The sequence below is a fragment of the Pollachius pollachius genome (assembly GCF_949987615.1).
Source record: "Pollachius pollachius genome assembly, chromosome: 10".
Lineage (NCBI taxonomy): Eukaryota > Metazoa > Chordata > Actinopteri > Gadiformes > Gadidae > Pollachius > Pollachius pollachius.
In genome coordinates, this window is record NC_136943.1 from 9,679,483 (window position 1) to 9,694,528 (window position 15,046).

General features: G+C 45.0%; 1 protein-coding gene across 3 annotated transcripts in view; it reads right to left on the reverse strand.

Moving 5' to 3' along the window:
- inppl1b (inositol polyphosphate phosphatase-like 1b) overlaps positions 1-15,046 on the reverse strand; it is a 22,017-nt gene continuing 6,971 nt past the window's right edge. For all 3 annotated transcript variants that reach the window (XM_079745146.1, XM_079745147.1, XM_079745148.1), the window contains 20 exons: positions 14,836-14,994; positions 14,312-14,426; positions 13,587-13,687; positions 13,375-13,477; positions 12,628-12,824; positions 11,979-12,096; positions 11,725-11,821; positions 11,420-11,558; positions 10,747-10,846; positions 10,345-10,433; positions 9,682-9,763; positions 8,463-8,543; positions 8,237-8,353; positions 8,044-8,132; positions 7,379-7,466; positions 5,561-5,716; positions 5,054-5,138; positions 3,956-4,781; positions 3,338-3,453; positions 1-573 (listed from right to left, as the gene is read on the reverse strand). In XM_079745146.1, coding sequence (XP_079601272.1) covers positions 459-573; positions 3,338-3,453; positions 3,956-4,781; positions 5,054-5,138; positions 5,561-5,716; positions 7,379-7,466; positions 8,044-8,132; positions 8,237-8,353; positions 8,463-8,543; positions 9,682-9,763; positions 10,345-10,433; positions 10,747-10,846; positions 11,420-11,558; positions 11,725-11,821; positions 11,979-12,096; positions 12,628-12,824; positions 13,375-13,477; positions 13,587-13,687; positions 14,312-14,426; positions 14,836-14,994 — 2,973 coding nt within the window. In that variant the 3' untranslated portion in view covers positions 1-458. The remainder of the gene's footprint in view (positions 574-3,337; positions 3,454-3,955; positions 4,782-5,053; positions 5,139-5,560; positions 5,717-7,378; positions 7,467-8,043; positions 8,133-8,236; positions 8,354-8,462; positions 8,544-9,681; positions 9,764-10,344; positions 10,434-10,746; positions 10,847-11,419; positions 11,559-11,724; positions 11,822-11,978; positions 12,097-12,627; positions 12,825-13,374; positions 13,478-13,586; positions 13,688-14,311; positions 14,427-14,835; positions 14,995-15,046) is intronic.

A 15,046-nucleotide genomic window follows, 5' to 3' on the forward strand; every position in this document is an offset into this window, starting at 1 on the left:
ACAGGTATACTCCCATGTGGTTTCTAGACACCGTGACTGTAATTAACTCCCTCTTACACAAGCAATGAGAGTACAACGGAAAGAACATCCAGGAGGCGGTCCGTACCAATGTTTAACATCAGCCATGAATGAATGCATTCAAAGTGAGGCAGTGCTCTTTTTACAAAGTCATTTAACAAAACCTGCGTGGCCTCAAATCCATTATCAATATTTGAACATGTCACAGTATTAAACGAGACACATCTTGACACCACGATTTGAATAAACATCTCTCATGAAGGTGGACAGCTTGACAGAGCGATGGGAATGTAATGTTCGACTGTACGGACCCTGAACATCGTGTTTGTGCACGTGTGCAGACAAGGCCCGGTTACAGTATTTGCAGAGTGATTGTAGAGGTTTTTAACGAGGACCTCTGAACCTCGCTGTCTTTAGTCTTTTGTGATTCTGAAAAGGGTTTAGTTCCAGATGCTGGGAAGGTTCTCCAGGATCCTGGGCAGGTTTTCCAGGATCCTGCGGCGATGAGATGGGTTCAAGACCCCGGCTGCGCGCAAGTCCTCCTCTGTGATTCCACTATGGAGAATAAAAAAAAAAGACCAGTTTCCAACACGAGCAAAATCAAGTATCAAGCAAGGAAGACTGGGTTTATTTCCTCTCGTCAAGTTTATTCATTCACATATATGGTATGAAAGTTTTAGAACTATTTCTTGGTATTACGTACAGTATCACATTTCTATAATACATTAAGCTACAGCAAGGCAGGGTAAACAGACTCCCTGCACATGTGCAGTACATTGCTGGGTTTGCTGATGATTAACAGATGTTTCCGGGAATAGAATGGTGTTCCTATGCATCATTAAGGAACGGTTCTGCATACCATAGCAGCAGGAAAACTATGTGTAGTAGTTGGGACTTATGTATGTCAAAACACCAAGCTATGTTTACATTTTTTATCCTCCTCTTTGACTATCATGTGTGGAGACATACAGGAGGAATTCACACAAGCTATGATACCCAATAACTCATTTTATTTGGAGGTAGGCAACATTGCAAAGGTTGCATATTTAATTTGAGAGCTTATCCACGGCTAGATATCATTGCATTACACAAATAGGTCAGATATCTGAGCTGCTAAACCAGGGAAATATGAAGGCCTGCTGGCGTGTTTGCAATCAGATCATCATGTAGACTTGATATAGACAGCCCTTCTATTGCTTTAGTCGCTTCCTAAACTTACTTCTGTTTGCATTCTTACATTATGATATATAAACCCCATGCAAAAGGAAGTGTGCAGACAGATCTCAGCACCTTAGACCTTGGCCGGTTTCTTACGACACCATGTAAGTAATCGTCAACATCAATTATATTCAAAGTTTTTTTCATCTCCCATTGCCGTGTCCTTGAAGAAAGTAGTTCAATCAGGATCGCTTTTAACTCACTTTATTTGTTATGTATTAAGTGTTAAGTATTTCGGTATGGTAACTATGAAGCAAAAGGAGGGAATTGTATTTAACACGCGTGGAGAGAAATACCGCAGAACTATCTTCCAGCCCCGGGGGGCTTCCCCCGGAGCTCTCAACGGGGCTGCCATATGTCTCTGACCTCATCTTACTCCCGCTCCCCGTTTGTATCAAGTAGGCGTGGCCTATGTGAAGTAGGCGTGGCCTATGTGACGTATTGGCTTCGGCTTCCTCACCTGTCTAAAGGTGCTGCCATCTGTGGCTGGAGTAGTTATTGCAGCTTATATGTTCGATCCTGCTTCCCTGTGGCTATGTGGGAGCAGCTTATGTGCTTAAACTACGTAACACCCATAGCAGTGTTTTAGTTTTCTTCCAAAACAAGCACATTCAAACGGCCCTTGCTAGGTCGTCTTCGCAAATTGTGCCCACAAACGAACAAATCCACAAGTTCTGATTCTGATTTTACGCGCCACTGCGCAGGCTGTGCACTGGGGCGGGCAGGTATAACTCTGTCCAGAGATTGTGGCTGTGTTTCAGGAAGGTGGGTCATTCTGAACTCTGAGTGCAGAACAACATCTAAATATGTGGGGAAAATAATTATGTTGGTAAGTGTAGGAGGCCAGAACTTTGCACCTGTTGGGTCGAAGCAGTTTCACATCCACACATTCACACAAAAATAAAAAAAAAACCAGCTCGTCTGTCGCTGTCTGAAATCGTGGGCATAAGTAGTAGCGTGTAAACAGAGTGGTTACGCTTTGTTAAGATCAGTTTAAAAACACACCCACCTACACTTTAGTTCAGATGCCAAGGTTGTGGTTCATTGATACAAAAGCTTAGCCTCGTGAGACCATCAGGATATTCAAGTTTGCGGTTCATAATAATCGCTCTGGCCTTTACTGAGAAGCAATTGATTTCCACATATGTGCACAGCCTATCTTTCATTAAAAGTCAATCAGCTTAAATTCAGTAAACTAGGTGACCCTGGTGATGTCTTCACTCTTGCCGAATCCGGCCGAAAGTAAAGCAATAAAGTCTTCTAGTATGAGAGAAGGCTTCATCCAAATCTGTTGATCTTTTCACAGCGTAATTCCATTCAGTTTCGGATAAAACTGAAATCCATTCAGTTTCGGATGAAAGATCAGACTCTGCAGACTGATCTGCAGGGAGACACATTGTCCGACCTTGCGAGATCAGGATGTTCTCTTATGGCGCATTTCTACCGGAGCGGGTCAGTTCAGTCTGCAAAGGACCGGCACGGGTCGCGTTCCACCGCCAAAAGTGGGCGTGGTCCGGACTGAGCCGTATTGAGCCGTACTCGTCTCGCAGTACTCCTCCGTTGGGGTGGTTCAAGCTACACAGGCCGTCCGTTGATTGGTCGACAGTATCCCTGCGACACGGGGATAATAAACAAACACAGTACCCACGAGGTAATTCTTTACAACGGCGAAAGCTTAGTTTATTGAAGAAAATGTCGCGCAAAGGTTTGACGTCCTTCTTGGACGTGCTACATTGATGCTCTTTTATTGTGTCGCGTTCTTCTTCTTCCTTGGATTTAATAGCCGGCTACACTGTGTAGGGCTGCTTTGAGGTCACGATGCTTACGTAGCTGCCGCGGCTATCGCCATCCGTCTTAAATCCCGCCCTACCATAAGGGTATTGTCGGCGGTGGAAAAGCGAGCCGTAACTGAGCTGGGCTATACCGCACCCTCACTACTTGGGCTTGCTGGGTCCAAAGCATACCCGCCGGTGGAAATGTGCCATTAGGCTAATAGACACTTCCCTGCCCGACTCTATGGCCCCTCATTTGATCACAACCTTCACCCCTCCACCACAGACCGGATGTTTCTCAGGAATGCTACTATCTTGGCTCATTTCACCTGAAGTAATCCAGGTCGTCCCAGCCGTGCAGACTGAGTCCCAGTGTGTATTTCTGAAGGCCCAGCATCCCGAGAAGCTCCCGCACTGTCTCCGGCGCACCGCGCAGAACCGACACCTGCAAAATAAGGAAGGAAGTGAGCGGTCACCTCAAAGTCCAAATGGACATTATTCACCTCACAGCCATCTTGTTTCTAAACCAAGCTGCAACCATGACACCTGTTTGTCATGGAGTTCCTCTAATGGCCTATAGGATGATGCCAAAAGACCCACCACCATTCTCAATCAATTATTTTCCTTTGTTCAGTAAGGATGTCATCTCCATATTAAGGTCCCGGTCAACAGTTTTGTTTCATAAAAAAGTTATAAAGGATTTAATATAGCAACTTTGGGCCATAGACCACTTAAAGGCAGAAATTTCCGCCCTCAGTGGGCCTAATACCTATCGCTTTCAACTGCTGGTTGCAAAAACCTCAAGCCAGGGCAGCACTCCTAACACAAAATGTACTGCTTCATAAAGGTTGTGTGTAAACCAATAAGAGATGTCACAGACGCTACGTCCAGATCATTCCCGGCCTATGTTCATATGGCCACCTGGGTGAAGGAACCCATGTCCAAACCTCATTCTCCCAGCAGTAGCCCCTCTCCGCCGGCGTGCCGGGGCCATTCCTCTGTCCCGACCTCTGCTGTGCTACATACTGGCTGCCCATGTCCGGGGGGAAGAAGTCCATCTCGCTGAGGGACTTGGCGATCTGCAGGGCGGTCAGGGAGTGGTCCCCCGCAGGTCTCGCTACATGTTGCTGATGATGCTGCCGATGCTGCTGCTCCACCTTCCAGGGAGCGGAGGCCTTGCAGGCTAGTGGTAAGCGGGTAGAGGCGTAGGGGAACAGAGACGGGGGCTTCAGGCCCTGGAGAGGACCGGCCCCCTCTGGGGGAGGCATGGGAGGATCCCTCCGGGGGCTCTCCCTGGGGATGGGCGGGTGGTTGACATACATGCTGGCCAGGTTCTTCCCCGGTACGGGGGTGTGAGCCACCGTCGGCGCCGCCCCCGGGCCCTTGGTTTTGGCCTGTGGGAGATGCTCGTGGGCGTGTGCGATGCTTTGACTCTGTGCCGGGGGTAGAGGAGGTGGGGATTTGGAGGGGAACAGCTGGTAGGAGTTGGAGGAGTTAGTGTGATGGTGCAGGTGGAGGTCATTGATTTGGGAGTAGGGCGACGGCGCGTTTGGGATCTCGATCTCTGTGAAGTTGGACCTGCGAGCGGACTTCCCGTCTGGGGCGTTCCCGGCGGCGGTGAGTTTGGGAAGCTGCAGCGCCTCGTCCCCTGACCAGACCACCTGGGGGGCTCTGGGTTTGGACGGGGGGTCCTCCGCCCTGGGGGCCACGGATATGCCCTCAAAGATGAAGTAGGCGGGGTTGGTGTAGCTGCTTGGCTTTGGATGGGAAGGACTTGCCAGAGACAAAAGAGAAACCATACACAAAAAAAAAGTTCCTTTAAATAAATACATTAAGGAAACAAAAAAAGGTTAAAAAAAAAAGGTAGTTTCACTATGATTTAAAATGTAAATCCTGGCACATTTGGTAATGGTATACAGCAGAATATCTTTAAGTGTACACATCCGCTTTAAGTACTCAAAGTGTATACGTCTCTGTGATGTATGTGTGTCTGTATGTGTTAGGAAGTGTTTGCGTTCAGCACAGATCAGTCAACAGGTTCTCACTTGTGGACGAGGGCCCGGATGGACGGCAGAGCCACTGGGGGACCCCTTCCTGGACCCTTGTCGTCCTTCTCAAAGCAGAAACACTCTGAAGAACAATAAAAGCCAAAGAGGATTTTATTCCAATCATATAGTTCAACATCAGGAAGAAAACGTCAGTGTGTTTGTGTTTATAACTGCCAAAGCAGACTGAGGAGGTTCAGTACGGTAGTGTACGGAGAGGTTCTGACCAAGCGGGGAAGGGGGTTAAACACACTACCCCTATCCCCCAGTGTCAGTGTAGGCTCAGGATGCATCTGGTCAGAGGACCGCAAGCAGAAGCGGCCAAAAAGCAGAAGCGATCCAGGGACAGCAGCTAGACACAAAATAAGGCCAAGATGGAGGTTAATTCAGGAGACAAATAGAGGAAGCACTGAGTGTTTCACGAGAAAAAAGTCAGTTTGAAGTGGAAGTTTAGCAGAAAGTGATGGCACAGGGAGAGCTCTGGACCGGTGGCTCTCGTGGACCAACCGTAGATCTTTGACCTGGCTGCTCGTCTGCACTCTGCAGGCACGTGAACTTTGACATGGCCCCTGATGTTGCCCATCTCCTCGCCCCGATGGCTCAGAAAGGTCTCAAATTGTTCCAGCAGGCCGCTCGGTGACCGCAGAGCCACACAGCATTCTCCTAGAATACACAGGTTTCAACAAGACATCATGTTTTCAACTTATGTTGTATCATGTTTTCCACTAATAATATCCTAATGTTTCCTCTTTCCTCCTTGGTTCAGTCCTGAGGCCCATTTCAATTACCAGGTTAAGATATCTTTAAACTTAAACCTGAACTCTCGAGTGAATGTGTTCTTGTGTGAGGCTGCTCACTCAACTTTGACCGGTTTAACCTGAATGAAGCATGTTCATTACAGGCCTCAGAAGCCATTATCGAATTAACCCTAGTCTAGTTGACTATATAGTGAGTATATGTGTCTGTACTTGTGTCTTTCCTGTCAACACCTGTGCTTGCCTAATCTGTCATCTGTGCTGCTTGTGTATCTATGTGCTGTCATGTCATGCGTCATTTGTACTTGTTTACCTGTATGTCCTAAATGTTTTGAGGGGCCTTCCCAGGGATGCAAAATTAATTTCAGTGCCCTACTGACAAATAAAGTAGTGTCGTATCGTATCGTATAGTTAAATACTTTGAGCAGGCATCAATTACAAAAGAATGATGATGAAACTATCAATCCCTGGGGGTTTATTGCTGTGATCCACAGCTTGGCGCATCAAAGACATACCCTAAGCCGGAACCAAAAAGCCTGCGTCGCTGCCTCAGACTTCCATAGGCTAGACTTCCTCTAGAAGTCTAGTGTCCAGTGTTCAAGAAAGGAACTGCACTACGATGTCAACCGCAGGTCGGACAAAGGGTCAAGCCATTATGTCACCATTCAGAAGTGTCACATAAATCATTGCTTTAATATCCTACTGTATGCGTTTGTGGGGTTACTTTATAGGTCACTTTAAGCTTCTCTATGGCGATAAGCGGTAACTGCGGTTGTGGTTTTTGACCTCACTTCCCAGAGGCCCAAACAGTGTTGCCTGTGTGACATCGGTCAGCTGACGGTTTGTTTACCGTCTGGTTCACTGGCAAAGCAGGCAAAAAAACACTACGCCACTTCACACACAAGTGGGCTGAAGAGCATGTCTGTTGCAGTAGCTCCGCCCCCCTCTCTGGCTGAACATCCCCTGCTGGGTGAGGAAAAATGTGAAGCAAAATGTGTGCTGCTTGATTTTTCCCGGTAATGTTGCCGTCAACCTCCAGCTCCTAACATCACTCATTCTGCAAGGGTTTTCATCAGAGGGGTATAGACTCAAGCACCATTTTCTGACCTCATTTGGAGATGGAAAGTGAATTAACATTTATTGTCATTTATTGACCTGAAAATCTTGTCAGACTAACAAGTTAAAAAAACAATAGGCCTTGAAATACAAGCGTTATCTTTATCATTATCTAGCCAATGAGACAATAGAAGTCACCACAGCTGCAGTGAGCAGGGTTATGTCTGAGCTAACCTATGCTAGTTACGTCATGCTCACAGCATGAAGTAACTGAACTGATGGAGGTCTGATCTTGGTATCCAAAACTGAACATTCTGCCTTCAAATATCCCTTAAACCTGTAAATTCAGCATCTTCAAAGTGGGCCCTGTTCTAATAACATAGAAACATAGATTACTTTGAAATACTGCATATTCAAAAAGCTATGATAAGTGATCAGTTATCGCTAAGATAGATAAGGGCAACCACATTGCTATTGATAAGCTTTTAGAAATAGCGATAAGACAATGACCAACCATATGACTCAAAGCCATCACATGATTTGACGGACAAAAGCAGGTGCTGATCTTGCAGACAGTCCACATCGGAGGCAACAGGGAGCAGCTGTAAACACAAAGAGTACAGGTTTACTAGATAGACATCGGTTTACTTTATGACAAGTTGCAGCAGCAAGTGGCTCTACGTTGGTTTACAAACTGTAGGGTCCGTCCCACAAGTGGGTCTGAGCAGAGGACCAGGTGGGTTGGTCGAAATGGACATAAAAAACGTTATAAAAGAAAAACAAAATAATATAGATGCATGTCTACCATTTGATCATTAGTATGTTTAAAGACTGAGGGGGAGGATACTATATTTAACAATTATTCGCCAAAGGCGAAGTGAATGGTCGGGAATATCCCCACCTCAGGCTTCCTCACAGAGCCTGAGGTGAATAATTGTTTTAGTATATACTACATGTGAACACTCCAAAAATATATATATCAAATATTTGATAGGCCCCAGGCTAAAAGAAAGCACACAGGTGTGTCAAGACAAGGTCTGCCAAAAAAGGTTTCGGCTCCCCTGAAGTCTGCAAAATCCCCTTGTATCGGCTCAGATTCAGATGTATAGGCCCTAAGATGAATATCATCCCTTTTCTTTCGCCCCCCACTTCACTGCCCATAACATGCCTGGAACTTACTTTTGGCAGTTGCTTGGCTGACCAGCCGAGCTTGAGGAAACCGGGCACATCACAGCTCTGTGAGTCATTCTCACTAGAGCGACGTGTCTCTGCAGGAAGCACACACAAACAAGCAGGAAAAGGTTAAGGCGGCTTATAACCATAATAATGACTAGTGGTTTGATGGAAGGATTCGGGGCTTCACACGCCATACCTTCCAGACAAGCGGAGTGAAACTCCACAAAGAACTTGGACTTGCTCGCAGTCTTCAAGATGGCCTCCAGCCTCTCAAGCTCTATCCAGACCCTCTCGCTGCTTGAGTTTTGGTCAGCTGTAAATAAACAGGCCAGAACCACTCACATAAACCACATGTCTGATTGTATCACTTTTGTATTTTTGTGAAGGCTGAATTTTCATCTGAGCTTAACCAATGACCTCACCTGTTTTTAAACCGGCCACCCCGACTTGGAATGTGCCGAACACAGGCGAATGGTCACTGGTAAAGATGTCATCAGTACAACCTGGTTCAGAAGACATCATTGCATCATGATGATAGTCATCATGAGGCCTCTTGATTTCACTCAGACTCCTAAAATTGCACTGGTGGGCATAATATGCTTACTGTTCATTTACTCTCTTGAGCCTTATTTAGGACAAAACATCTCTCTCTCTCTCTCTATAATAATAATACTAATAATAATAATAATAATAACAACAAGCACTACACTATTAAATGAGATCTCTGCAGTTGACCCATCCCTAGCTGCAGAACTGGGATATTCCTCATATTATTTGTGCACACACACACACACACATTGTCCTGTTATAACTACCTACAAAGAGCCTAGAGGGCTCCATCTCCCCATGAAAGCCCATGTGCATGTAGCCCTCTCCTGCTCCTCCACACTCCCACAGTTTCTCTTTGTCTCATTCCCACAGAAAAGATAACGATGATGTTGTTACCATCTTATGGCCTTGATACTCCCTATGTGTTCCCGTGTAGAACTGCTCCTCTGAGTGGCCCTCTGAGGACTAAGGGTTTCTCACTATGGGTTTTCTCTCTGTATGCCCCTATAAAGATAATAACGTTTTCCTCAACTGAGGGTCAAGTGAGTTTTATTTGCATTTTTCAGAATCTTTATATATCCTCAACATGTGGTAAATTAATACATATTTGTTTTTGTATTTTTGTTTGCCATAAACACATTAATCCAAACCAGTTATTTAGCATTAAAGCCGAACAGATACATACAGTAATCACTGTTGTTCATCTGGTGGATTCGAGACATTGTTTTGGTGACCAATGTAGAAAAGCTTGGGTAAAGAAAATGTGTAGGAAGGGCAGGGGTCATTTTGTACTGAAAGGGCAATATAAGCAGAAGTAAGAGTTACATTTCCTGGTTTTGTTTTCTAACATGAATTCAATGACAGGAAGTGACTCAGTTGGCCTCTTTATTGACCACAGGTCAGGCAACGGTTTACCATTTTGACCAGAGGTATTGTTTCATGACAAAGCATTAAACAGCATCTGTGTTACGATACCATAAGTTTTATGAGTGTTTAAAAATCAACTGTCATTAATTCATGTCATAAGTTCCGCCTTCATAAACTGTCTTTTGCCAAGAACACCTTTGGTTTATTTTTATCTCCGGTATTTACCATAAGAGGTGCAGTTAAGGTGAGCCTCTGGATAGGACCTCCACAGAACCCTGTCACACCACGATGGCACGTTGACTCGCACCTGGAACAACCGAGTCACAGTGGGGTTGTTCAAACAGGTTCAGCAATTAAAATAAACTTGTTTTAGTATGTGGGTGTTGGCAAGGAAAACATACAAAATAAAGAAAAAAACATTTATGAAGTAAGTAACGAGCCATTATAAATATTTCCCGAATATTACAAAAATAATTTAAAAAAACATGTAGATATAAAGTAGAAGAAAACTAAACATTTGTATCGTCTAATAATACTTCAACCACTATTTTTAGTGGTGTTGGCAGCTGCTGTCACGCTAGCTAGCCTTGCTGAGACCCATAAAGAGGATTAGCTTCCACGTAGAAATAGCCTTTACACTAAGCCAATGGTATATTTAGACTCTTTGGGTGAAGGGAAGCTTTTTTTAGAAAAGCGCAGTGTATTTGCCTGTAATTTATCATCAATCCCGACAAGACAATTGTTTAGGGTTTCCATGGCACTAACAGCTGTTGTGAACAAAATGATGAAAATGATGATGAAGTTCTATTACATAATTGTTGATTATGTCAACATTTATGATTTTACTGCAGTTTTTTTAACTACTTTTCTCAGGGTTTGGCTACCCACCCCTGATGTCTTGTACTTCTGCCACAGGTAGCAGCCCCTAGAGCCTCTCTCGTAACGGTATGTGGGTGGAAAGCAAATCTTCTCTTCCTCTTAACCATGTCAAAACATTAGAGAGAGAAGGAAGAGCAAGGGTAGGGAGAAAGGGAAGGAAGTTAATAAAAATAACCCATTCGCAATGCATCGGACAGTCAGGTTTACTTTTAATTACACAAATGTTCTTGTCTTCCAATGTATAACTACACACTACACACATGTCTGAAGCAGCAACAAAGGTTACAAAATTATATAAAATGATTCATTGATATATGAATGTTTATTTTGAACACGCAATGTAGTCAGAATATCTGGGACACAGAGTGGTGGTGCAGGTGGAGGAGGAGAGAGAGAGAGAGAGCAACTCACTGAAGTTGAGGAAAGCCTTGTTCTTCTGTCTCTCTCTGGTAAGCTGGTCTGCACACATCAGCTCCTCAAACTCCCTCTTGGATACGTGCTTCAGAATGTCCTGGAGACCCCACCAACGTTGACTCCCCAGAATCGATCAACCACCAGGGGAAGACAGAGGATAGGTTGAGCGGGTGCATCAACTCGGTTTACATACTGTTTGTACCTGAGCATTGTTACAGCACTTTCAAAAACGGGACAACATTCTAAATGTTCAACTTTAAAATCTAAAATGTAATATGTTTAACTGGTTAAAATGGACATAACAAAAACAACATTATAAAACTAGGCATGAGCCACAAGCCAGAAGAAGAATTAAAATAAATGTCCTTCCAGGTGGATCAGAATTCCCCCTTATGTAAACGCTAATGTTAGGGATGTTAGGAAAGGAAAAGCAGAAACCTGAGCTGAACTTCATCGCCTGGAGAAAAGCTCTCCAGGAGAATGTTTCATCTTAAATTCAGAGAAAGTTGATTGGTAAAGAGAAAAGATGTACAGAGAGAAACAATGTTTATATTTTGCTTGTTATATGTCTTTTGAGACCAATTTCATGGTGTTTCAGTTGTGCTATTCACAAACTCGTAACTACCGATCGACTCCATGACGGAATTCTGAATAAACACCCATGTCCGACCTGCACGTCCAGGTCCAGTCGGTAGTTGAGGTCTCCGCACCAGAAGAGATGGGTGAAGCGCAGGCTGATGTCGAAGGCGTTGAGATGTTTGTCTCCCAGCGAGAGCAGCCGGAGAATGTCCACAAAGTTCTGGTTCCTCCTATATTATTCATATACATTCATAATAAGATGCTCGGTCTGTCTTTCCAACCACAAGGGTGTATTTCAGGGCAATCATGGTCTGCAATTTGGGGCCCTGAACTTCCTGTGGGAAGTATAAGTTATTGTTTTTACTGGCAAACCCCTAAAGTGTATTTTTTTTTTACCTTATTACTTTCTCACTGCCAGAGGAGAGATGGCAGTTGACAAAGCCGAAAGATGTTCCATTGAAATGGAAGGAGACCCCAACGGCTCCCTTGTTTCCTGAAACAGAAAAAGCAAAAACACTTTTGTTCTTGGCTGATCACCCACTGATGTTTTTGGCTGTTAGCCATTGGGCAGTACTTTTCCGGTATTTATTTTGCCTAATTATTATGTGCACTGGTGCTGATGGAAATGGCATGCAGGAAGGGCAGCTCACCCAGTGTGTTTCCCAGGCCGGTCTTCACGCTGGCCGTGTTCACGTGGCTGATGCGGCCCTCGTGCTCAGGCTTTACCAAAACTACAAGCCTCATGTTCCAGAGGGACTGCACTGCCACCTGCAGGACAGAGAGCCTCGTTGCATTAAGGAGCCATATTATACCACTCAACATACAGATTAATATTTTCATGAATATGAAAATTATATGCTATGCAATGCCATACAAATCTAGGGTACTCTATCTATCTACATACATAGGTTTGAAATACATTTACAATTATAATTTCTTTTAAATAAGAATATTTAGATATATTTTAAGATATCAGGGTCCTGTAAATTACCGTAATCCAGTAAATCAGTCATTCCTTGCTAATTGTTCATTTGGTGTTCACCCGTTTGAGGTCCAGTGGTGTTTACCTGTTTGTGGTCCAGGTGACGGTGTTTACCTGTTTGTGGTCCAGGTGACGGTGTTTACCTGTTTGTGGTCCAGGTGACGGTGTTTACCTGTTTGTGGTCCAGGTGACGGTGTTTACCTGTTTGTAGTCCAGGTGACGGTGTTTACCTGTTTGTGGTCCAGGTGACGGTGTTTACCTGTTTGTAGTCCAGGTGACGGTGTTTACCTGTTTGTAGTCCAGGTGACGGTGTTTACCTGTTTGTAGTCCAGGTGGGTGCAGCCCCGCAGGGTGGTGCGGATGTGCTCCGTCCACTCCCTCTCCCCCTGGGGGTTCTCCTGCGTGCCGAGGGCGTAGACGTCGTGGGCCAGCGAGGCGGTGGACTCGTCCGGGGTGCGACCCAGACCACAGCAGGTCACCCAGGAGTTGAGGTCCCGAGGCGGCGGAGACCCTCCTGGCCCAGGCAAGGAGCAGACACAAAGAGCTTGGGTTCCTATTTCAGTTCTTTCACAGTGGGAGTGAGTGGTTGAATGGACTGCTAGCGGGTCGTCAGGCCAAAGTAGCCGGTGAACTATCACAATTTATGATTGCAGTATAGACATTGAACTATTATCCAAAGTTCAATCTTTTTAGTAACATGCAATGACTGAGCCAGTGGGTTCTGCATCTTGAAGAAGAATACCTACAGGTAACCCAGGAACCCTTTGGCTGGGAGGCAGACAACCTCACCCCTAGACTATTCTTCCCCCATATCAATAGCTTAGTGTTATAAAACTTTAAATACATCTATTTATAGCATTGATATTATATGAATGTACTTACTGCTCCTATAATGTGTGCATTCATATAATGTATGTTTTGTGTATCTGGCAAATGTGGCTGATTATTTCTTTGAACGATCACACAAATTTGCCAGAAAGGGATAACTAAGTTTAACAAGGTGTGCAAATAAGTGTCAGAGCCAGACTAAGTGACCATGGTTACACTGATCCTCCACTGCCTACCCATGTTCCAGGTGCCGACGAACACCGAGACCAGGTCGGGCTCTCCCAGCTGGGCGTGTCTGGTCTTCATCAGCTGGAGCAGCATGCAGAAGGCCTCCCGTTTCTGGAAGGAGAGAAGTGTGGGGTAGGGTGGGACCCCGATCAGATCTCCCCTCTAAACGTGAGCCGAACGACAGAACGAGCGGGGGCGGCGATGACCTTTGACCTCTCACCCTGGCGCTCTGGAAGGTGAGCTCCCGTGGCGTGCTGTGGTGACTGTCTACCGCCAGGCGCAGCTTAGCAGGGCTGGCGTGGAACTGGACCACCTGCAGAACTGCCAGCCCGGAGATGACTTCACATTACTGAACGTGTTTAAAGACATATTCATTTTTACATATACTTTATGTTTCGTATTTGTTGTTGTTGTTGTTGTTGAATTGTAGGTAAGTTATTAGAGCTAATATTTTAGTGTCATTCTTTAGAAATGACAGACATCTGCTCTTGGTGAGGGAAATTATGTGATTTGGATTGCCTAATTCCGGCTCATACTACCAGTCAGTGCATCTCTTCCCTGATTGGTTGAGGGAAGCCGTCTTGTCACTTATTCACAGGTGTTTCAAATGCAAAACGTAGCGAGGGAGGGAGCAGAGATGGGGCGGGGGGGACGACATATTTTGGTTGCTTATTTTCATAATCACATAAAAAAGCACCTTTAATATTTACAGTTCATAGCTTGTTAGTACCTATGTTGTACTTTGATATCAGCATCCTAAACCACGGCAAATTCCTTGTATCAAAACCATATTGTTTGCGGGTATGAATCTGATTCTGGTTCTGATATGGCAGATCACACCGTAACCAATCGATCACTTGAGCCTTGATCATCAAAGGGAAATACAGCAGGTGCCTATTGGAAAGACTAAAGTTGAACAGAGGACATAAGTGTTGTTCTGCTTACCCCGCTCGTGGGAGACGGTCTCCACGCCAAAAGTCCCTGTCTTCTTGTCAAAGAGCAGCACTCCGGTGTCCACGTCCACGGAGACGGTCTGTCGGCCGTAGCGCGCCATCTTGACCTGGACATGCAAATATTGACAAATAGTAATATAATAATATGTATTGTCATTACAGATATTGTTATTTAATCAAGACAAACATACGTGTTTATATTTTCTTCAGGTCTAGCATGGCGTGATCACAGCAAGGGTTATGGGTTCGATTCTCAATCAGAGCACAGTATGTTATTGTCCCAAGACCCTTTTAACAACATGGTGAGCGACCCTTATGAAATCGCTCACCATGTTGCAGATATTTATTTACAGTAGGCTAGGCCTATGTATTAAGTGTTTAGATAGAAATTCAAGTTTTGACAAACGGCGTCTTTCAGTGTGTGATTTATTTATTACAATGCAGGTCACCATTGAATTGTACAGTCAAGGATGAAATGCATTCCTGATTCGTCATGTTTCATGTTTCATGTGGTACCTGGAACGCGTGGACGGGCAGGGGCCTGGCGTGGATGGGCAGGGGCCTGGCGTGGCTCCTGGCGGTGTTCACCGTCACAGCCGGTGGATCCGGAGGAGGGGGGGCAGGTTGGACTGCTAGATTGTGATTGGTCACTGCATCTTGCAGTGCTTTCAAAACCTTCAAGCACAGAGCATCATCACAATTGGGATTCTTATTAATGGCATTTTGA